Source organism: Panthera tigris, chromosome C1 (genome assembly GCF_018350195.1).
Source record: "Panthera tigris isolate Pti1 chromosome C1, P.tigris_Pti1_mat1.1, whole genome shotgun sequence".
NCBI lineage: Eukaryota > Metazoa > Chordata > Mammalia > Carnivora > Felidae > Panthera > Panthera tigris.
The window spans coordinates 25527507-25552115 of record NC_056667.1 but is presented as its reverse complement, the minus strand read 5'-3'; the positions used below and the strand labels follow the sequence as shown (position 1 = coordinate 25552115).

The 24609-nt window shown below is 46.5% G+C and overlaps 1 protein-coding gene across 1 annotated transcript in view; it reads left to right on the top strand.

Annotated features, from left to right (window-relative positions):
• CSMD2 (CUB and Sushi multiple domains 2) overlaps window positions 1-24609 on the top strand; it is a 538353-nt gene that overhangs the window by 249823 nt on the left and 263921 nt on the right. The window contains 3 exon segments of the mRNA XM_042993830.1: window positions 2024-2145; window positions 19369-19472; window positions 22597-22709. Coding sequence (XP_042849764.1) covers window positions 2024-2145; window positions 19369-19472; window positions 22597-22709 — 339 coding nt within the window.

The following is a 24609-nucleotide window of genomic DNA, read 5'->3' as shown; positions in this document are numbered from 1 at the left end:
CTGCAGGGCTAGGGTTCTAAATCCCCAAGTCCTCTTTGCAAGGGTGGGTGGGATCATGGTTTTGGTTTTGATGGTCTTCTTCTAATTTGGATAGTAATGAATCCTATGTAAAGAAACCAAGGAAAGTAGGAAAAAGATCTTTGGCCTTGAGAAAGGAATGAACATGGCATCAGGAGTCCGACAGTCCCTTTTGTTGAATATTGTTGATGTCCCAGGATCTGAATGAGTCTTCACATCCAGTATCTCATCTAATTTCATCCTCACCATGCCTTGATGAGGTGGTATCACTAGCCCCATTTTACAGATGAAGTAGGATCAGAGAGGCTTTCCAACCTCACCAGGCTTAACCAACCAGCAAATGGATTTAAAATCCAGAAGGCTAAGCTGGTAAACTCCACAGCCTGTGCTCTCCTCCTCATGGTGGGCTGCCTTCAGGCCCAGTTGTCTCGAGTACAGTCTGCGAATCCAAGAGTTTCCCAGCACAGAATTACAGGCACAGTCAGATGTACATGAAGGGAATGGAGTAAAGGGTTCCCCTAGGGCTTTGTTCAAACTTGACTCAACCGCCATTGGAGCTCATGAGAGAAAAGATGCTTCAGGTGCAAGACCAGGGTGAGCCACCAGAAGGAACATCCTTGCTGAAGGCACTGAACTCATAGAGAAGGAGCAATTCTGAACCATGGCCACTTACAGATCACCCTCTGGCAGCATTCGCTCCACTTGATCGTAGCTGTTTTCATACCTATTTCCTCCACTTGCCAGTGGCCCTTCCGAGAGGAGGAGTTGTGTCCTAGATATTTTTCTCTCCCCACACTCTGCCTGGCCCATAATAGGCACTCAATAAATGTTGGAATGAGTGAGTGCAGGAATGAGTGCATGAAATGAGCAGATTAAATATGTCCAGGGGCTGTGGAACCTGCGTCCCAGGCCCTGGAAGGAAGGCTTTCCTGGGAAAGGTTTATCATGGCCGTTATCCACATGCAGAGAGGAGCCCTAGGATATTTTGCCCCATCAGAGGAAACCAGGTTTGACACCACTTTCATTTTATATACTTAAGCTTGTTGAATTTGCCCACTATTTCTTTACTGTTAGGCACTTTGCCTACAATTAGGATAAATTGCCATGTGGGCAGCAACAGAACAGACTCATAGAACTCTTTATTAAAATAGCTGAGCGCTAACATTGAAGAATGATGTGGCCAGAACCAAAGAACACGTTTTTAAAGGAGGCAAACACCTAGGTACAATGTAGTACCTTAACTGTTATCAATCACTACTTAATCTAATTAGTTTAGAAGCTATTTTAAAGAGCTTAATTAGATTAAGCTGTGATTGATAACACTTTATATCTACTTGAGTAGAGCACTTCTTCTAATTCACCTTGAATCTTTATGCTTCCAGTCAAAAGCCTGTTTCAGACATGTGCTGAGCGTGGGGAAGGAATTGGGAAGTACTTGATTAGCACTGAAATCACTCTGGGTGCCCAGCACCAGGCTGAGCTGGGGGCCTTGGCAGAGTCCTTGGGTGCAGACATTCTGAGACCTCATGGGGTGGCCTTGACAGGGACATCCTGAGATTCTACTTCAAAGAGGCTGAGAGCAAATGGGGACACACAGACAGGTCAGCAGTGCAAGGGGTGAGCCGCTTAGCAGGCCCATAGGTGCCTGGGGCCTACCTGGCTTTAAGTCAGCATGTGGAGTACTAGTCCATACCCTCTTGGGGGAGACAAGCTGTGCAATCACAGTAGGGTCAGGCTAGGGAGGCTTGCCTAGCCTGACCATGGAAGCTCATCATTGTCTCCAGAGCAGCAGGTGAGGACACGTGGGGCCTGCCCCTACCCCCATGTTCCTGGAACTGTGACTTTCCTTTGAGCCTGCTGAAAACTGGGGAAGGAAATAGGAAGCAGGTTATATTTGGGGAGGGGCTGTATAGACTTCAGGCTCTTCTGGCTCCAAGTAGGAGGTGGGGATGGGAACTAGATCTAGTCTAAACTAAGATGCTTGCCTTTCATCTCCTCTCTGCAGCCCGCATGTGTGATGCCCACCTTCGAGGCCCCTCAGGCATCATCACCTCCCCCAATTTCCCTATTCAGTATGACAACAATGCACACTGTGTGTGGATCATCACAGCACTCAACCCTGCCAAGGTAAGGCTGCCGGGGGAGGATGGGAAGTGTCCCATGGGCAGGGCCGGGCTGGGGACAGTTGGTCTACAAGGGGTTTCAAGCCTAGAACTTGCTTGTGGTAGATTCTCTGCGGGCAGTTCCTAAAAACTGTTTTCATTAAATATCAAGGAGTAAAATGCATAATTGTAAAATATGAGTAAAATATAAAGAGCATCAATACAACCAACAACGCATAGTCATCTCCCAACTTAACAAAAACCAGAGTTACCTTAGTGATTCATGTCCCTCACCAATCTCATTCCATTCCCTATCCCTCAGGTACCTTGACTGTGTACTTGTTATTCCTCTGCTTTTCTTTATAGTTTGCATGTCAGTGTGTATCCTTAAAAAACATTGTTTAGTGAGCAAGCATTTGGACTTTGTATAAACATAATCATGTTGTATGTATTCTTAATCAACTTTGCTCAAAATTGTGTCTCTAAGATTTATCTATGTTGGTGTGTGTACTTCTGAACCGCTGTATACATCTCTTCATATGTTTATTTCACATTTAGTTTTTTCCTGTGCAATGCCCTTTGTCCTCATAAATTTTACAAGTATCTGGCCAAAATCCACAAAATAACCTGTTTGAATCTTTATTTTAATTATGACAAAACTACAGATGAACTCGAGAAGAACTGATATCTTTATGATACTGAGTCTTCCAGTCCCTGAGTATGGTACATCTGTTTCCGTAGGGCTTCTTTAATGGCTGTCAATAAACTTGTGTAATGTTTTTACACAAATCTATTTAATCTGTTTACCTCTAGGTAGCTTTATTTATTGTTACTATTGTAAATCGTATCTTTTAAAACTTCATTTTATCCCTAGTTGTTTCCAGTGTTTAGAAATACTATTAATTTTTATTCTTTGATTTTTTTTAACATAGCAACTTTTATAATAATTTATCTGTGAATTATTTGGGATATCTACAAAAGACAAAGAATGATGGTTTCATTTCTTCCTTTCTAATATTTATACCTTCTCTTTTTCTTTTTCTTGCCCTAATGTATAATATCAACCCTGCAGTATAATATCAGTCATTGTGATTGATGGGCACACTTGTCATTGTTTGATGTTAAATAGATGTTTTTATTTTATCATTAAGTATGATGTTTGCTGAAGTTTTTTTTAATTTTTAGTTTCTTTCTTACCCTAGCTTTCTAAGCACTTTTATTGTGAATGAGTGTAGAGTTTTATCAAGCACCTTTCTATATCTATTGATATAATCATGATTTGTTCCTTAATTTTCTTAGGGTGGTGAATGACATTGGTTGATTTGTCTAATATTAAACCAACCTTGCATTCCTGGGATAAACTCAAGTTGGTCTTTTAGTATTATTGTTATAAATGCCTGATTTGCTAATATTTTGTTTGGTAATTTGCTTCTGTTTTGTTAGTGAGATTGGCCTTTGTTTTTCATATTAACCTTGCCAGATTTTTTCATCAAGATACTGTTAGCCTTATAAAATGATTTGGCAAGTGTATCCTCTCTTTCTGTCCTATGGAGTTATTAGCAAAGATTGGAATAACTTCTGCCCTGGAAGTTTTGTGGAGCTTTTCAGCAGAACTATCTGGGTTTGGTGTTCCTTTGTTGGAAGATTTCAAACTATAGATTTAACACTTTTAATGACCAAAGGACTATTAGGATTTTTTTTCTTCAGTCCCTTTTAGTAAGTTTTCAAATTTATTGGTCATAAAGTTGTGCATACTATCTCTTACTATATATATTTTATTCCCTCTTTTATTTCTAATTTTGTATCTTTTTAAATAAATATTGCCAGAGGTTTCACATTTTTTATTCTTTGCAAATAACCAGTTTTGGTTCCGTTAATATTTCTTTTGATATATTTATTTTTTTACTTCACCAATTTCTTTCCTCCTGTTATATTTGGGTTTATTCTGTTATTCCTGTATTTAGCATGTTAATTTTGATGCTTAATTCATTATTTTTCAAACTTATTTAAGCACCTAAGACTATAAATTTCCCCCTGAGAACTATTTTGGCTACATTCCCACAGGGTTTTATATGTTGTATTTCTATTGTACTTTAGTTAAGAATATTTTCCAACTCTATTATTCTTTTATCTTTTCACCATGAATTTTTTAGAAATATTTCTTAATTTTCAAGTAAAGGATTTTTCTAACTGTCCTTTTGTTAGTGATTCTAAAGCTCATGGTCAGAGAACATTGTAATTGAATCATTTGAAGTCTGTTGAGACATGCTTTTGGATCAGAAATGTCATTTTTCACATATATTCTTTGCGTGCTTAAAAAATAAACTGTATTTTGTAGTTTTTGTGTTCTAATATCTTTGTTACATAACCCTGTTAATTGTGCTTATATCTTTTATATCTTCATTGGTTTTGTCTTCTTGATCAGTCAACTGCAGAAGAAGGCATATTAAAATCTCCCACTATGATAGTAGTTTACCTATTTTTCCTTGAAGTTCTGTCAGTTTTTGCTTTATATATTTTGAGACTGTGTTATTGGACATGCAAGTTGAGAATTATATATCTTGCTGATGAATTGAACTTTTTCAAAAATAGTTATATAATGACTCTCTTTACCTATAGTAATGTTTTTTACTTGAAAACTTTCCCCCCACGCTATCCATCAAGCTTTTGTTGTTGTTGTTGTTGTTGTTGTTGTTGTTGTTGTTGTTTTTGGTCAGGGGGAGGGTCGTTTAACAAATCTTTCCTGTTCTCTTGTTTTCAACTTTTTTACTTCCTTATGCTTTATGTGTGTCTTATGTATAGCTGGATTTTTAAAAATCCACTCTAACAATTCATCTTTCAACTAGAAAAGTTAGACCGTTTAAATTATACTATCACTTCTATTTTTTAGAGTTACCCAAGACATATTAATTTGCACACTTAATAAAAGCTAATGTAAATAGTAATTTTATGTTCCTCTTGTAAAGTGAGAGGTCTTAGAGGATTTTAATTACTCCCTCCCAATTCATACTCTATGGTGTGTATTTTCATGTTGCCTTTCTTTTCCTCACAAGTCATGATTATTCTTGTTTAATAAAACTAATGTCCATTTAGATTTACTTGCACATTTACCACTTTGTTCACTATTCCTTCTTGTGTATCTAGTCCTTCTCTTTGGAATTTCTTTCTGTCCAAAGTCCATGCTTTAGAATTTATTTTCCTGTTGATGACAAAATTTCATAGTTCTTGTTTGTCTTAAAATGTCTGCTCTCCCCTTGTTCTTGAAAGAACATTGGTATTCACTAAGTATTTGATTCTTGGTTGATAATCATATTCTCTCTGCACATGGAAATATTCCAATATCTTCTAGCTCCCATTGTGGCTGTAAGGTTATTGTCATCCCTTTGTATGATATTCTTCTCACTGCTTTTATGGTCTGTTCCTTGTCTTTATTGTTCTGCAGTTTCATAATCAAGTGTCTAGTTGTGGATATCTTGGTATTTATCCTGCTTGACTTCATTAAGCTCTTGAATCTATGGATTGTTATCTTTCATTGATTTGGGAAAATTTTTAGCCATTGTCTTTTCAACTGTTTTCTCTCCTTTATGCTCTCTCTATCCTGCTCCTGAAATCTGGCAAAGCATATTAATCTTTCTCACCCCATCTTCTATGTTTTATAACTTGTACCATTTAAAAAAATTTTTTTTTAATTTTTTTTAGTATTTTTGAGTGAGAGAAGTAGACAGACAGAGTACAAGCAGGGGAGGGGCAGAGAGAGAGGAAGACACAGAATATGAAGCAAGCTCCAGGCTCTGAGCTGTCAGCACAGAGCCGGACACAGGGCTTGAACTCACAAACTGCAAGATCATGACCCGAGCTGAAGTCGGATAGCTAATCAACTGAGTCACCCAGGCACCCCAACTTCTACCATTTTCTCTCATTCTTTTCACTAATTCTCTGTTATGCTGCATCTAATCTCTGTTGAATTCATTCCCTGAAGATTTGCTTTAATTTCAAATAGCACCATTTTTATTTTATGAGGTCCTATTTGTTTTTTTTAAATGTTTTTGATCATATTTTATAGTATTTTGCCCCCTACTCATATGTTTAGACCCCTCTTTAATTCTTTCAGTATGTTACACATATTTATTTTATATTCTGTATCTGTTAATCCCAAATCTGAAATCTTTTTAAGTTTGGTTCCGTTATCTGTCGTTTCTTACTTCTTGCCCATAGAACCACGTTTCCTTATTTTTTCTGTCTATAACTCTTGACTGTGTGGTTAGAGTCATAAACTTTGTGAGACTTCTTTGAGACCTGAGGAGAAGGTGGTTTCTTCCGGAGACAGCTTATTTTCACTTCTGCCCAGTGCCTAGTGGCATTACCAAACCAGAAACCTTTTGATAGTAAATTCTTAGTGTGAAGGTTTCAAACCACCCAAGTAATCTCCACACCCATGTGAAGGCAGACTTACTGTGAAGGAGTCTCAAGGGAAGTTTTCTGTGTGCTGTCCACTCAGTGTCAAGATCTCAGATAAATAATCAGCCTCCAGACCAGCCCAGAGGGCAGTCGTGGCAGATGAGAAGGCAGGCATGCTTGTTGCTCACTCACCCTCACACTAAGGGTGCAGCTTTATTCAGGGGTGTCACACTAGAGTCCCCACCTTGGTGGGTCCTGATCTTTGTCTCCTGTTCCCTCTTCTCCACAAGGCCCTGAAAACCAGAGCTCTACTTTACCAGTCTTTAAAAATGCACTCAAAGCCAATGCCAACTTCATGCTCTAAATCACATTTAGAGTCCCTACAATCACCGGGTTTGGACTCTGAATATTCTTACTTTATTAGTCTGCCCAGGCTGCCATAACAAAATATAGCAGACTTAACAAGGAACATTTTTTTTCTCACAGTTCTGGATGCTAGAAGTTCACAATCAAGGTGCCAGCAAACTCAGTTTCTGGCAAGGCCTCTTCCTCGTTTGTAGATGACCTCCTTCTCATATGGCCTTTCTTCTGTGTGAATCCAGAGAGAGACTTTCTGGTGTCTTCTGCTCCTCTTATAAGGACACCAATCCCATTGGATTACAGTCCTACCCTTATGACCTCATTTAACCTTAATTACCCCCATAAAGGCTCCATATCCAGATTCCATCACATTGGGGGGTTAGGGTTTCAACATATGAATTTTAGGGATATATGATTCTGTTTATAGCACTTACTAATTTATAAAAAGCTTTTTTTTTTCCTTTTTAAATTTTACTCAGTGTTTTTAAGTTGTCTGGTCAAGGTGCTTAGGACCACAGTGCGGGGGACAATGGAAACAGATTTCCTCTGTGAGACATTTTATAAAGAAATATTTTATTTCATCAAACCGTTTGATGATGAACCTAGTCAAGGGGAAGGATGCTTCAGCCACATGGGGATGGAGGCTGGCCCAGAAGAAGGACTTACTACCACAAAGTTATTAAGTTGTTGATGAGAAGACTCTTTCTTGGGTATTGTTAAAGATACTTAGCTCAGTCTTCTTTTGCACCTGAAGGTGAAGTGCAAGAGAAAGTGTAGGTAAGGCCTGAGAAGTTTCTGAGAAACAATTTGATTCACCCTCCCCTCCCCTGCCCAGAAGAGCTAGTCTTGGCTGGTGTGTGAAGGTCAGTGGCCCCATATGAGTCACTCCCTCACATGTCCTGCAGGAGGAGGTCACACCAGCCTGGGTTCCTGAAAACAGCCTCTCCAAAGGGTATTCCCTCAGAATGAAGCTGTAAAAAAGGATGTTCCTGTCATCTCCATGGGTTCTTTATGAACTTCAGACAGTGCTGAGAATCCCAGAAAGGCTGAAGGAAGTCCCTTACTGACACCACACTGGAGGAGAGTCAGGGAGCATTGAGGACAAAAAGACGGGGGTATAAGTGGGGCAACTCAAAATCCAAGACTAAAGAATCAGAACTGCCTTCCTGCAAACATCAGGGAAAATGCACAGTGTGTTTCTAACTTTGTCCACTGACCCACAGGAGAGATACAGGTGTGTCCAAGGACTGCCTGTCCAATCCCCTTTGGAGCATTTCCCACAGCAAAAAGCACAGTCTCTTCAAGTTCACAATATGTCGTGAGATGAGCACTTTTTCATTCATTGACTATAGATATGATCTCTGCCTTTGAGGAACAATACATAGGAGAGAAGACAGGCCTATAAATAAAAAGCTAGAGTTTGGGTAAGTGCAGACGGAGGGGTATTCAGTTCGCTATCTTGGAAAATGTTGGAAGGAGCCACTAACTGGAAGGTGAGGAAGTTTTCACAGAGGAGGAGACATTTGAGCCGGATCTTAAAGGATGAGTTGGCTTGGAAATCATTATCTGAGAGTAGATGCAGGTGTAAAGGCACTGAGATGTAGAACACCTCTCAGAACTGAAAGTAATTCAGTTCTTGTCTGGATCATCTTGTCTGGATCAAGATGAGGATGGGAAGGTCATAGGATCCAGATTATGGTCAGCCTAGATGCTTGGCAGAGAGGCTTGGGTTTTGTCCTGAAACAGATTTTTAAGGGTACAGGTGTTAGACCCTTGGAAATAACGGCAACAGTTATATCTTACTGTATGCATACCATATGCTGAGCACTGAGCGAAGCCTTCTGTATAAATGATTTTATTTCATCCTCTTCACAATTAATTAGGTTTTAAGAGACCCACTTGATGGATAAAGAGCGTGAATTGTGGATAGGTTGAAAGGGTAGGAAACTTAGCCATAGTGCATAGCCAGGGAGTGGCATCACCAGGATTTAAACCTGGTCTTTGTGACTCCACTGCCCATACATTTCAGTGGCTGGGCTATGCTGCTGGATGGAACAAGGTCCCAGAGTAAATGGGAGGGTGTAGGACTGACACCCCTGAGATCAGCCTTGGTAAGGATGAGAGTCCTGCTTTCTTCTGAACAAAAGCAATAGCAGGAAGGTCTGAGTTTTTGAAAGATCACTCTGGCAGCAGTGGAGAGGATTCAAGAGGGATACTGGAGGGAGAGAGACCAGTTGGGAGGCAGAAGCAATTACCCAAGTAAGAGGAATGGGGACACCAACCAAAGGCTTTGGAAACATGGAGAGGGAGACAGATTTAAGAGAAATGTAGGGAATGGAATGGGACTTGGTGGCTGACTGGCTGTGAGGATCAGGAGAGAAAGAGGGTCTTACTCAACAATGTATCCCAAGTGACCAGCACAGTGCCTGGCACATAATGATCACCCAGCAAACATTGACTCAATGGACAGATGAATAATGACTTGATACTTTCCGACTTGGCCCAATGGGAGTCTTTAAAAGAAAATGAAACAGGAAGAAGTGTTTTCAGTGGTCAGGATGGAAACATGGGGCATTTGAAGTGCCTGTGTTTCATCCAGTGACATTTGGATACACTGGTTGGACACTGGGTCAGTCTGGGTTCAAGAGAGAGATTTGGGTGTTACTTCATCAGCACATGGGTGACAATAGAAGCCTAAGGAATAGACAACACTTCCTGGAGAGAGTGAAGAGAATAGGAAGATTCTGAATGGATCTGGGAACACCATCCTTATAGATGAAAGAAATACAGTGCAAGACACAGGAAGAGCAGTGTAAGGTAGGAGAATCACACCACAGAGGGAGGAAGGGTTTCCAACCAGAATATGTCTGACAGTGGTGGTGATGAACAAGTCTTGTTGGGGAAAGTGCTGGAAAGAGACTGTTGCCTTTGGCCTTGGAAGAGGACCTTTCAGTGAAGCTTTGGGGACAGAAACAGCCGTGGGGCAGGGAGTGAATGGGTGGGAGGGGAGGCTCTAGGGACAAGGAGCCTAGATAGCTCTTTTGATAAGTTTCAAGGTGACATAAAGGAAGGAGAAAGGGCATGAGAGGGAAGGAGCGTGGACAGAACGTTTGGGGCTGCTCAGAGTGTTGGTTTGTTTAGGACATTAGAAACTAGAGCATGTTTGTAGGCTGAGGGCGGAGCAGGCAAAGAGGAAGAGAGTGAAGATGTAGAAGTATCTGAAGTAAGTGAGAGGCACATAGGACTGAGATGACAGGGTCTCCCTTGCAAGGAGCAGGTGAAGAAGGATGGTGTTAGGAGAGGCTGAGGTTTGCCTGCAAGTGAGCAGAGCGGGACACATGTCCCTGCCTCTCCATATGGTCATGAGATGATTATTCATCCCAGGCACCTGGGTATCTGTGGATGTGAGGACTCTTCCTGGAATTCCATTCCCCTTCTAGAACCTTTGCTGGCTGAGCTTAAGAGGGAGGAATGTTCCAGTAACTAGGACTCCCCTCCCCCCGCTGCCCTCAGGAGCCATAAAAAGGTCCAAAGAGAAATAAAATGCTCTGGTGTGGAAATTGCCAAGAACCTATGTCAAGACACCAGCATTGATGGAGCACCTATGGGCAGAGCACGAGCTCTGCACCGTGGGGACAAGAGCTTACAGTCTTATTGGGGAGGTGGGTGAATGGTAGGTCTGTACTCAGTAAACTAAGAATAAAACAATTACAAATACCCAGTCCATCTTCCTGGAAGCTTAGCATATTCAAGGAGAAGAGACAAGGCTCAGAGCAAGTGATGCTGGCCTACTCCAAATGGCTCCACATTCTCCCTTTGATTGAGATATCCTTGAGAAATGTCAGCCCCACCTTGGCCATGTGGGCTATCTTGGTCCTTAGAGTCATTCTACCCACAATAATATTCCCAAACTTTGGTTAATCATCAAAAATACCCAGAGAGCTATTTTGAGGCACAAATTCCAGAGCTCTTTGAAGATATGATTCAGTGGATCTGGGATGGATGCCTGGAACCTGTACCTTTAAAGGGTGCCCCTGAGGCTCTGACCAGCCAAGCTTATGGATAAACAACAACCCCCTTGCCTTGCAGCAAAGCACACAGGGCCGTCCCTCCGTCCCTCCACTCAGGCAACCCTAGCTTCAGCCGCACTGAACTCCTAGTTTGTAGACATACCTGACCCTTTAAGACCTCTGTCCGGGCACATCCTATCTCAGTGTGCCTTCCTTTCCCCTCCAAATTTCTGTCCCCCCTTTGAGACACAGCCCAAATACCCCCTCTTCTGAGAAGCCCTCCTAGCTCCAACCAAGTCTTTGTTCTACTTCGGTTCCTAAAGCATTTTATCAGCACCTGTCGTCTGTGTGGGTATCATGTCGTGCTATGTTTAGAATCTCCTTCTCCCATAGCCCATGAGTGCCCTGAAAGCAGGGATGGCATTTTGTTGAGTCCTTCTTCAGTCAGCGTGGGTGCTTGGCACAAAGGAGGAGCTCAGCAGATGTTTGAATGCGCAAAGAACTGACGGAGAAGACCTGTCTCTGGGTCAGGTATCTCTCAGGTACAGCCCTGCCACGTGAAGCTGGGGGCCTCCTGTCAGGACCTCTCAGTTGGGCCTCCCAGAAGACATACTGATGCCATTTTTGCAGTCAGAACTGAAGCCCAGACCCGCGTCGGTGCCCCCTACCTGCACACATCTACCTTTCTTCTGAAGCTCCTCGGTGTGAACTCAAGACATGATCTGATTTGCACGTGAACCTCGCTGGATGTGAGCCCGAGAGTCAAGCCACGTTCGCTAGAGAGGAAGTAAAAGCAAGGCAGGGGAGACAGAGAGAGGTGGGAGGAGGAGGGCGGTGGGCCAAGGAAAGGAGAGGGAAAGGAAAGCTCCTGTTATGAACCTCAGAGCCAAAGATAACAGCCTTTTGATGATTGTTCCTTGGGGATTACCAGTATCACTCACTCCCCCTTTGTAGACCTGCAGAACTGAGAAATCACGCCCCAGGCAAATGATCACTTGCTGGTGCAAATGTCAGGAGCACATTTGTTGGCCCATTTCTTCACTCACTTGTGAACATTCAGCAAACATGTACTCATGCCCTGTCCGTGCTGGGCCCCGTGTGAGAGGCTGGCTGGCTACCAGAAGGGTCTCCCCCAAGTCCCCCAAGCCCATTCCTGGAGTGGGACCCTTTAATGACTTCCTGCAAAACCTGCTAAACCTGATTCCGTGCCTCTTACCCTTGTCCTCACTGTACATCACCTCTTGGTGTTCCTTTCTTCCTTGACCTGGCTGTGGCCTTGGTGTCCCCCCACCCCCTCCTCTGTTCTTCAAGGCAGGCCCTGCTCCTCCACTGTCCAGGACTTTCTGTGGCCCTCATATGTGCCCCATCCCCATGCGTCCGCAATGCCAGCACCCGTCACACCGCGTGGGGTTTTCCACATGCTCCTGTGTCTCCTCTTCAAGACTGAGGTCTCTCAGGACAGTGGCCACGTTTTGCTTGCCTGCAGCTGCTTCTCCAAAGCAGAGCACTTGGCAAATGCATTTTAACGGTTGAATGAATAAGTGAATAAATGAATTCATCAGTCAGTGAGTGGATGAGCCCATGAATGGATGAAAGGCTTTGCTACTCTCAGAGCCTCCAGAATTCAACCTGAGTTAGTGACCAAAGTTCCGGAACCTCTGAAAGTTCTTAGTTTCTGCCCCTGGGCTTTCTTTCCCAGCCTCCGCCAAAGCCTCAAGGGTACTGGCGGCCACTCCCCTTCAACTCCCAGGGTTACGGTCAGCCTTCCCACTGGGTTCCCTTCCTCCCCAACCCCAAGAGCCACCTGTCCAGCCATGATCTGGGCCCTCAGCAAGACCCGGCCAGGAATCACCATGCAGGCTGTGCCCAGGAAAAGGGATTCCCTCCCTTTCATGGAGCTAGTGGTCAAACTGACAGCAGCATTAGTAAACCGAGGCTGGGAGGGGGGGGGGGGCGTGATCAGCCCTCAGGGGCTCAGAGAAGTGCTCTGAGGCAGAATAGGGGAAGTAGGAATGGAGCAGACCATGGTGGAAGGGAGCTCTAATGAGCTGGGAAGGGGCAGACAATGCCATTTAAGCCTCGGATTTCCTTGCCAAGATGCTGAGCTTAATCCTGGGGATCAAGAGTTGGCACACTTTTCCATGGTGATGAAGCCTTTCTTCAGAACCTGTAGCCAGTAGGTTGTGATTGGCTCTGAACTGGAGAAAATGCCTCCACAGAAGCTTCAGCAAAACAGTTTATTCCCTCATAGACCAGAGGCCCAGAAGTGAAGAGTCCAGGGCTGGTTTCATATTTCATTCAGGTCTCAAGCACCTTCTATTTTTCCCTCTGCCGTTCTCTGTGTGTGGGCTCTTGTCCTCATGATCACAAGAAGGCTGTTCCACCAGGGTCCTCACATCTGTATTCTGGGAAAGCAAGGAGAAAGGTGGGGAAATGCCCTGAGGGCTCTTCAGCTCATGTCTCATTGCCCAGAATCCTGTTGCTTAGCCATCCTTAGCTCTGAGGTTAGCTAGGTTCATTGCTGCACTCCACAGTCAGAGTTCTGTTAGGTACGGGTAAACGGAGGAAGAGACATTGAGTAAGCCACAGTCGATGTCTATCACAGAATCCCCAAACATGAACTAGATCAAAAGGAACTGCTTTGGTTGGAGGAGGGCTCTGCCCACTGTGGCTCCCTCTCCACCTGTGTTGGTGGCCAGGGAAGTACCTTCATGGAACCCTACGGTGCCTGGGAAGTCAACTTGAAAAACCTTGCTCTAGGCCCGGCACACTTTTTCTGTAAAGAGCCAGATGATAAATATTTTAGGCTTTGAGGACCACGTGAAGTTTCTGTTGCACATTCTTCTTTGTAGTGGTTTATTTGTTTGTTAAATATTTTAAAATGTAAGAGCACTTCTTAGCTCAAGGGACCATACAAAAACAGTCCACAGGCCGATTTGGCCCAAGGACCATAGTCATCCAGCCCCTACTCTAAGGGATCCTGGGGCACAGAGCTTTGGGTACAGAGTGAAGGAAGGCAGCAGAGGCAGGGAGTCCAGCAGGGAGGCTGTTACAAAAATTCACTCCTTGGACAAAACTGTCTCAGGCTGGGTCTCTTGGATTCCAGCTTCCAAAAAAAAAAAAAAAGAAAAAAAATGCCTGTGAGCTGTCAGATCCCTGCAGCCTTATTGAGGCACTGGGCACAGGCTGGCAGGCCTGGGGATCCCTGCCCTTTGGGAGGCCCTGGGCAGTTTCAGGAAGCAAAGACTGGGGCTCCTGGGTGGCTCAGTAGGTTAAGCATCTGACTTCGGCTCAGGTCATGATTTCAGGGTTTGTGAGTTTGAGTCCCGCATCAGGTGATCAGGGTTTGTGAGTTCGAGTCCCGCACTGGGTGAGTTTGAGCCCCGCTTCAGGTAAGCCCCGCTTCGGGTAAGCCCTGCTTCTCTCTCCCTCCTTCTGTCTCTCTTGGGATTCCCAATCTCTTTCTCCCTCTCCCTCCCTCTCTCTCTCTCTCAAAAAATTAATAAATAAAATAAAAAATAAAAGTAATGTTTAAAAAAAAGGGAAGCTAGGACTATCCTCCAGAACCCAGGGTGCGCATTGCGCATGGCCTTACTCCCATCCCCCACTGTTCCCTGGAAGGCAGCTGTGTGCTGAGGTGATAGTCTCCAGACTCCTCCCCCTTCTCACCACTCCAGGGCCCTGTACCAGCCTCCTGGCAGGTCTCCCTGCCTCCAGCCCTCCCTTCATGCTGAGTTACAGCTTCCCCTCATGTTCACCATCAAGTCCAGACCACCTGCTCTGGCCTGCCAGGCAAAAGCCAACTGCAGACCCCACCAGGCTGCTCTCACCCCTCACCCCTGCCCTGCCTTGACTGCCTTCCCTGCTCTTCCTTCCTAGTTCACTATTCACAGGATCTACTGGACAGAGAGCACACCCTTCTCCATCCTGTGGGGCCCAGCACACCTCCCTCCTCGGGCAGCCCCCTGTCATTTTCCCCTCCACTGCCATCCCCAGCCATCACCATCCTCACCGTGCTCTCAGCATTGGGGTTCTGCTTCTAACCTGCCAGACAGGCGAGGTAACACTTGGGAAGCAGCTAGCTCGGTGCTTGGCACATGGCAGGTGCTCAGTCACTCTGTGCTAGATGATGGGTTCATCTACTCATAATGGGCGCAAATTGGGTGTCTGAGCTGTATACAAATATGCCTCTTTGATCACGCCTGTTTCACGTGCTGCCACTCTCCTGTCTCGGGAAGACACTTGGCGAATGTGATTGATGTGCATGTTAGTTAATGAGTCATTATAGAATCTCGTCTTTAAACAAAGGCCAAAGAGAGGAGGGAAAAAAATGAAAGCATCAGTACGTTGTGCACTGGGGGCCTGTCCCAAAACTGCAATGTTATGTCTGTTGTACGGTCTACTCAGTGTAATTATTTCCTGCGTTAGGGTCAGATGCTCTAAAATGCAGTTCACATCCATGGCTGCTCTAACCAGTGATGGGAATCATTTTATGGCTCTGGGTTCTGGCCTTCCAAGCAGTATTTTCCCATTATAGACATAATAATTATACCCTGCCTTTTTTGGAGGTGGCTTGGTGAGCCAGTGTCCTCTGCCCCAGGGCTGGCTGCAAGGGGGTGATGGTGGCAAGAATGTGCATCCGGGGCCATTATTCCCTGCAGAGGCCAGGCCCCTCCTCCTGCAGAAGGCACTGCCAGCCTTGGCAGGATTTTGTGTGCCCAAGCGTTTGCCATGCTGCTGGGATTCGGCAAAAGAGCTCAGGGAGGGTTTGAAAGGGTAAGTCATGGTCCCTACCCAGTGGACCTAAGGCCTCACTGGGGCTGCTGTGAGGCAGCGAGCGGCAAAGAGCCTGGCCTCTGGTGGCCTGGTGAGTCCCAGTTCTACCACTTGGCCGTGTGATCTTAGGCAAGTCGCCTAACATCTCTGTGCCATTTGTAAACTGGAGGTATTCATAGTAGCTACTGTTGTGAGTCGATGTGAATTGATGCATCTAAACTGCTCAGAGCAGAGTTGAGCATGCTGTAGGGTCAGTGCTTGTAGTGAAGAACTCTCGTTACGAAAAGATGATCAAAAACTGTGATTAGGTGTCTCAGAGAATCTCCTAGACCAGGGGTCAGCAAGCTAGCGTTGCTTTTTTTTGTAAATCAGGTTTTACTGGAGCACAGCCATACCCATTCACATATATATTATCTGTGGCTGCATTCGTGCTACAACAGCAGAGGTGGGTAGTTGCAACAGACATCATATGCTTAAATATTTACTCTCTGGCCCTTTACAGAAACAGTTTGCCAGCTTTTATTCCACATGGTAACTTGTATGGGGGACTGGGAGCCTAGCAATCTGTCCATGCTGGAGAACTGGGAAGGGTTTTGAAAATGTTCTCTGATTTAGCACTGTCTGAGCCCCTGGCACGTGCCTGGCACATGTAGTGGAGGAGCAGGTAAACAGATCAGTGCCAGTACGGCAGGTAAGTGCTGACACAGAGTGAGGAAGGGTATCGGAGCACTTGGAGAAGACGGGCCTCAGGGAGGAGACATTGCTAGCGGAGCCCATGGGGAAGGAAGGGTCTGTACAAACCAGAGTCGCCAATGCCCAGATCCCAGCAGATCCCCAGGTCTCCTCCATGTGTGTCTGGCTGGGAAATGGTGACATTATTCTTATAGGACAGGACCAGGGAGGGTGAGAAGGGAAGGAGTTTCCAGCCTGAGCGGATGGTCCCCCAATGATGCCATTGGCCATCAGGGAGCGTGGGGGGCGATCTTGCCTGTCAATGGGAAAACCAGAGGGGCTAAGGCATCCCCACTCACTGTTGACAGTTACCTGCTGTCCCCTCTTTCCTAACGCACCCCAGCCGCTGCCTGCTGCAGGCACACGTACCCCCCTCACACACACACTGCCACAGCTCAGACTCTCCTGGGTTTCCCACCAGCCCTCAGCGCTGTTGCTGCTAAAACAAAAATGGCATGTCACACCTTTCCTCACAAATCGTCCATCATTTCCCCTTGCCCTTAGGACAAAGCCCAAATCCTTAGCATGACAGACAGCCTTTCCTAATCTGATCCTCCCACTTCCTCCCATCACCAGCCTCCACTTCCATCTGCATTAAGCCACTGTCAGGAGTCTCTAGACCTTTGCCCGTTCACCTGCTCCTCCCTCCGCCTGGATGGCTTCCCCTTCCTCATCCATTTAGGTAACTTGGGTTCATCTCCTGCACTCAGCCTGGGCTTCATTTCCTTTGGGAAGCCTTTCTTCCAGCCAGTGGCACTCATCTCCTCTGCCATCTTGTTCTGTGCTCGAGGGTGTACTTATAACAGAGATGCTCCCCACTGTGAACACCATGCCCCGTGCAGAGGGGCCCTCAGAAATGGTGGCCAGGCAACAGCTGGCCTCTGAGATCCCTGAAGGCACCCGGGGGTGAGGCTGTGCAAGTCCCCTAGCAGTTTGTGGGTTTGCACAGAGGACACCTGCACAACAAGGAAAAACCATCCATGAGAATCCTCTACTCCTTGGGTCATAGAATAGAACACAAAGAACACCTCCAGCCTCCCCACTGGGAGGGGAAAATCTTCATCAGATTGGAACCACAGATGAACGGATAAAGAAGATGTGGAGTGTACACACACACACACACACACACACACACACACACACACAATGGAATATTACTCAGCCATAAAAAAGAATGAAATCTTACCATTTTCTACAACATGGATGGGGCAAGAGAGTATAATACTAAGCGAAATAAGTCTGTCAGAGAAAGACAAATACCATATGATTTCACCCATATGTGGGATTTAAGAAACAAAACAAATGATCATAGCAGGAAAAAAAGAGAGACAAACCAAGAAATGGACTCAAGTATAGAGAGCAAACTGATGGTTACCAGAGGGGAGGAGGAGATGGGGGAGGGTGATGGAGGTTAGGGAGCGCACTTGTCGTGATGAGCACCAGGTGTTGTGTCGAAGTGTTGAATCACTATATTGTACACCTGCAAGTAATATTACACTGTAGGCTAACTAACTGCAATTTAAATAAAACCTTTAAAAAAATGAAACTGATAAAAAGAGGCCCAGATTAGCCATTAGGAGTGGTGCCTCTCTGTGTCCTGTCTTCATGAATGGCACCACCATCCACCTGTTCGGAGACCCACAAGTCATCCAGAATCCCGTCCCCTCCCTTGGTCCCCACACCCATCCAGTCACAAAGCCCTAAATATTGCCAGGCCCTGTCTCTCGTTTCCAGCGCCCCCACCCCCCCCCCCTCACCTCCATCGCTCACCTAGTTGAGTACAAATGCCTAGACCCATCCTCACCACTCTGGCCTCACTCCCACCACATCCGTTTCCACACGAGCAGCCAGACAGATGTTTTTCTCAAACGCCCATGTGCCCCTGCCACCCACTGTTTAAAACTTTTCTACCACCTCTCCCTCAGGATAAACTCCAACTCTTTGGATCAGGGGAGATTATAAGACCCTTTGGACTCAGCTCCAGGCAAAATTCTCAAGTTCTGGACCTTCTTGAGTCACCTCCTTGCACTGAACCTCCAACCACATCGTCCCCCATAGTGAAACAGCTAGCAGGTGTGCTTAGTGTGTGGACCTTCCGTCAACAGACAGTGAACACTTGTTCTAGAATGTCCCATCTCTGCCACAGCTCAGGCCCTGTGCCTCTGGCTCCTCGGAATGGTCCTTCCCTCTCCCAGCATCCTCCTGCAGCCTGACCGTCTTCTGTAGGCTTCAAAACCCTCAGCACTACCACGGACCATCTTCCTCCTACCCCCCGTGCAGGCTCTGTGAGCCACAGGCCCCTCACCGGGACACCTATCAACCAGCATGGCAATTCTCAGTGTACTTTCTGTCTCCCCTGCTCACCAAATGCAGGGACCATGCTCACTCTTGAAACCCCACCTCCTAGACCTGGCATATGCTGTGTGTTTAGTAAATATTGTCGAAGGCAGGACTGGAACAAGAGAGAACCTTGTTGAAACCTCCTTCCTGGAACATTCATTTATTCAACAGATAAAAGAGGGTGGAGCAAAGCAGGCAGAAGAGAGGCTAAGAGAAAGTTCTGCCCCCCAGATCCCTGGGGGCTAGAGAGCTGAGATGCCACATGTGGCCTGAAAAATTGACACCAAGTCCAGGGGATTTCTGTGCATTAAAGCATGAGGAAAGAATCTAATCTTCTCACAGGCAGCCAGATGTGCCTGATGTTCCCATAACAGTCCCCAGAATTGGCCAGATGTGCTGTGAACATCTTTGGAAAACATCAGGGGACTCTAGAGACTATGGCCTGAAAAAAAATAGCTCACGCTCCAAGAGGTGGCATGGAAATGCTCAGTTTGGATCAAGGGTTATGTGGGGAGGTGTCGCAGGGACTCTGGGCATCAGGACCCAAGGAGGGAACTTCTCACTGTCCTCACAGCTGTACGCGTGTCTCTTGGCAGCCCTACCTGCCCCCTAACCCCATGCTCCCTCCCCAGGTGATCAAGCTGGCCTTTGAGGACTTCGACTTGGAAAGGGGCTACGACACCCTGACGGTGGGGGACGGCGGGCAGGACGGGGATCAGAAAACTGTCCTCTACGTGTGAGTGAAGTGGGGCTGTGGTCAGGAGGGTGGGAGCACATGCCCCTGGCCCAGGGGTGCTGGAATGATGCATCATGTCCTTTCTGGTCCCCAGGCCACACCGTGTCAAGGACAGGGGTCCTTCTGTGCTGCTGGTTTCAGCTCCTCTGTTCCAGAGCACTGGCCAAATTCTCACAGGAAATGAGTATAGAATGAACCATTTCTCAGGGAGCAGGGAGAGTCAAGGTTTTGTGTGCACGCCTGGAGCATTCCACATGATGGTCTGCTTCTGTGTAGACCCTGCTTCTGCCATCCTCCAGCTTCTTCTCAAGGCCATGTCCATCCGTGGCAATCTGACTTCAGACAGAGACAGGGGAAGTGTTTTGCTAACCTCCCGCATGCTAAGAACTATCTGGGAAATGGATGGTTTCAGGGATCTGGGACCACATACACATGATGGCCACATTTCCTGAGCAACGAAAGGCTAGTGTCATGTGGTCTAGTCAAGGGAGAGGGTAATATCTAGCTGTCCTGGGATTCCATTGTGTTGGGTCTTGTGTCTGGTGGGGAGCATTAACTCCTCTTTTGCCCACCACCACTAGCCTGACATAAACATAGGAAAACACTCCTGTTGGTGCATGTGGCCCAGCACAGACAGCCTGATCTTGCTCCTCTCCCCTGCCCAGATGGCAGGGAGAGGAGGGAGGAGGGTTTCATGTACACCAAACATCCACCATGTGCCCAGGTACTGGGAAGGGAAACTTCACATCCGATATCTCATTTAATTTGTGTTATTATCCCCATTTAACAGGTAGGGAAACTGAGACCCAAAGGTTACAAAGCTAGTTGGAGGCAGAACCAGCAATTGAGTTCATGCCTTTTGATTTTAGTCGAGGAGAGCATCCCATGCCATACCCCTTCCCGACCAGGCTAACACCCTCTGCTTTTAATGCTGAAGGAGAAATGGCTATTCAGTAATAGCTTCCCTGTCCAGGAGCTGTTCTGTTCTGGGCCCTTCCCACACCTGCCAGAGAAGATCCTGTCAGGACAGTTAAATGACTCATGACATTACCCTCTGAATCAGGTGACGTGGCTGGGACTTGGAATCTCTTAGGAGAAAGAAATGGAATGTGAGCCTGAAGGACATCCCCTCCCCCCTGCCTACTCCACTGTATTCATCAGGGTTCTCCAGAGAAACAGAACCAATAGGATGTACACAGAGAGCAAGGGATTTATTTTAAGGAATCGGTTCACATGATAATGGAGACTGACAAGCCCCAAGATCTGCAGGGTGAGTCGGCAAGCTGGAGACCCAGGAGAGCTGTTGATGTAGTTTTAGTGCAAAGGCCAGTGGCTCTAGACCCAGGAAGAGCTAATGTTTTTATTCAGGTCCAAGGCAGGATGGATGGACGGATGGATGGATGGATGGATGGATGGATAGACAGACAGACAGACAGATAAGCAAGCAAGCAAGCATTGTCCCAGCTGGAAGTCTGGCAGGCAAAAAGAGTTCTTTTTGTTCAATGTAGGACTTCAACTGACTGGATGAGACCCACGCATACTGAGAGGGGGAATCTGCTTTATTCAGTCTACCAATTTAAATGTTAATGTCATCCAAAGGCACCTTCACAGAAACAGTCAGAACAATGTTCGGCCAGCTATCTGGGTACTCTTTGGCCCAGTAAAATTGAACCACAAAACTAGCCATCATACCCCCTTCCTTATGTTGGTGGATCCTCATCACTCACCTGCCCTATATGTTACATCAGTTCAGTGCGCCCAGAAGGCCAGGATCCCAGTTCTGTCTCCTCCAAAGACAAAATCCCAGTGTACTTTGTCATAGAGAGAACCTTCCAAACAGCAGAGCTGAAAAGATTCTTAGGGATCATACAACCCAAACCCCTTATTTAACATGAAATAAAAAAGCCCAGAGTGGCTCAACCACTTGCCCAGGGCCCCACAGCAAATGAATGGCAGATCCAGGATTTACATGCAGGTCTCTGGACCTATGTAGTTTGGGTGAGTTCCCAATAAGTTCTGTAACAGCCCAGGGGCTCTGCCCTCACACTCCTATCTCTTTAGGCCAATGTCAATCTCAAACCTCAGGGAAACACACAAAATGGTTGGACTCCTTTGTTGTCATAGTTGGGTCAGACAGACTCTGCCACCCTAGAGTCAGGAGCCAGCCCTGGCTTAGCCTCAGTCCTTGCTACAGAACGCCAGCACCCTAACCCAGTGATGTCACATGGGCCAGGCTGGTGTACCCCAGGTGTAGCTCCACCCCTATGGCACTCATGCTGCGATCATCATCCCTGCAGCCAACTCAATGGCCCTCCAAGCTTTGAGACCCCAGAATGGAGCAGAGATTAAGACCCGTTGATCCAATCACGCCATCTACAACCAACTCCCAATCTGTGCTGGTGATCTGTCTGGTCTCAGCAGCAAGAGGATGGTTCCTTATGGAAACCCCAGCCTATGCACGGGACTCTGGCTCTACCGCTCTCCATCAGGCTGACCTTGGTAAAGCCACTGTCCATTCTACACCCTGGTCTCATCTGTACAATGGGGATAATGCAACCCCTCCCTCCCTGGCCTACTGGGGTCATTTAATAAGATAATAGATGGAAAATTGTCTTGTTTGGATAGGTTTTGGTAAATGTGAGTTGAATCAGAATCTTCCCCATGCTTAAACTCTGTTCTTCAGAAAGAATGTGGCCCCAGAGTGACAGTTGCACTTTAAGACTTGCTTCATATATAGAATGGAGAGAGATGTCTCATTCAAAGGAATGGCTGGGTTCCGACTGCAGCAATGGGTTTCTGTCTGTGTCTTTTCTGCAGTACAGTTCACATGAGAGATCGAAGGTGGCAGGATTGTAGACACCCCTTCATTAGATCTGACTACAGCTATTCTGTCCCCTGAGAAAGCAAGGACACAGATCACCCTCCTGAGCCCAGGGGCTAAATCCAAGCCCCACCTGTGGCTGAAGGGGAGAGGTGGTGAGTCTTCCCGCCCCTGGAGCACATGCTCTGGGCTCCAGAGTCAAATAGTGTGGGGCCAGGGATTTGCCTGAGTGGCCAGGGTTTCTAGTCATTCAGTGGGGTGCCATGGTGGGGTGCATGCCTCTAAATCTCTCTCTCCTGACAGCCTGACAGGTACGTCGGTCCCAGATCTCATTGTCAGCACCAACCATCAAATGTGGCTCCTCTTCCAGACCGATGGCAGTGGCAGCTCCCTGGGATTCAAGGCTTCTTACGAAGGTAACTGCTCTTGAGGAGCCAGTACACTCACTGTAGGATCAGACTTGGGGTCTGGATGTGGAATCAGCAAGCCCTGGGTTCGCATCCTGGTTCTGCCCCGCTCTAGCTTCCTGTCTCCTTAGGCACGTTATCCGAATTCTCTGAGCCTCACCTCCTTCATGCAGTGGGTCCCTGGACTGTTTTGAGGATTATCTGGGATAAAGCACGTGAAGCACAGACCACACAGCACCAGACGCATACGTTAGTTTCATCCACAATTCATACCTGGCTTGTGTAGACCTTTAAAAGACCCCATAAATTTTTGGAGCCTTGCTTATTTTTTTATCTTTAGACTGGAAGAAGTAGCTTCCCAAGCTCCCATATATGGGTCACAGTGATGAGTAACTGCGCACAGGGCTGGGGACACACACACCATTGGTGGCCTGAGGAGGGTACAAGTGCAGATGAACTGAATCTACTGAGAATCAGCATTAAGGGAACAGCAAACCCTGGGCCCAGGAGAGACCACCACCATCAGCCTTATGTGCGCCTCCAGACTTCCTATTGATGATGACTGCCGATGCCGATCCCCACAGAAAGGGGAGCAGAGGCCAGCCCCCTGGGCATTTGGTCACATTTCTTTGGTGGCAGAGCCTAGCCCAGCACTAGGGGATCTGATGCATCAGATCCGAGCCCCTGCAAGGAGTCCACACTCTAGTAGTGAGAGGAAAAAACACACGAGCTATCACTGAAGCAAGATAACCTGTGGCAAACAGCCAGTGGGAGCACAGAGAAAGAGGCATTCATCCTTTGTGTGGCATCAGGAAAGGCTCTATCAAGAAAGTGAGCCTTGAGTCTTGAAAATGACTCGGTGGCTATCAGAGAGACAGGGCAGGGGATAAGGGAGAGAAGGTATTTACCCACCCCCATCCAGAGACCTGATCATTCTACATGAGATGAGTTGGGGGAGAAACTCCTAGAGACTCTTCTTCTGCTCAGTGTGTCCCAGGGACCAGGACTTCTTCCTGTACCAGGACCTGTGCTCTGTCTCCAGATTGGGTACACAGGAGGTGTGTTAGTTTCCTACAACCACTCTGGAGAAGGCCCACGAACTGGGGGGCTTAAAAGAACAGAAATGTTTTCTCTCCCTGTTCTGGAGGCCAGGACAGTGAAGGTACTGTTGTAAGAATGGGAAGCACGTGTCGAGGTGACACAGAACAGCAGACAGAGAACACCTACAGGGTGACAGGTGCTGGTGGGTCCACATCCTGTTTCTCTCACTTTCTAGCTCCATGGCAGGTCAGGGAGCCTCTCTGGCACTCTATTTCTTCACCTGTGACATGGATGTAATAATATGCCCTAGGACACAGGGCTTCTGCAAACAGTAAGTTTGATAAAGGATGTGAAAATAAGAATTGCACAGCAATTATGAGTGACTAGTGAGTGAGGACACAGGTAGTTAAACCAGTGTCTCTTTGGGTACCAGAGTTACATGCAGCTCTGGGGGGCAGCGGAAGGAAGTCAGGAGACCCTAATTCAGGCCTCTCTGACACTCAACCCCTTGGAAAATGGGAATGGATTTGGACTCAGAGTTTTCCCCATTTCTGAAATTCTGTGCATGTTCAGCACTGAATGTTTCCAGAAGTGGGGAGAAGTGATCCTGTGCCACCCACGTGCCCTTAATCTGTCCATATTTTATCAATGGCATGGATAAGACATGAATAGCATGAGCCGGAAAGGGACGACAGTATAGGAATCAGCAAACAAGGTGCAGGAAGACCTCGATGGGTTGAAGCAGTTGCCCAAGTTACCAGGATCAGATGCAGTGGGAATAAATACCATGTCCTCTGTTAAGGTTCAGAAACTTAGTGCCTGGAATTTACCTCAGGGAGTTAGTTGTGCTTTATTCTGTTCTGCCCAG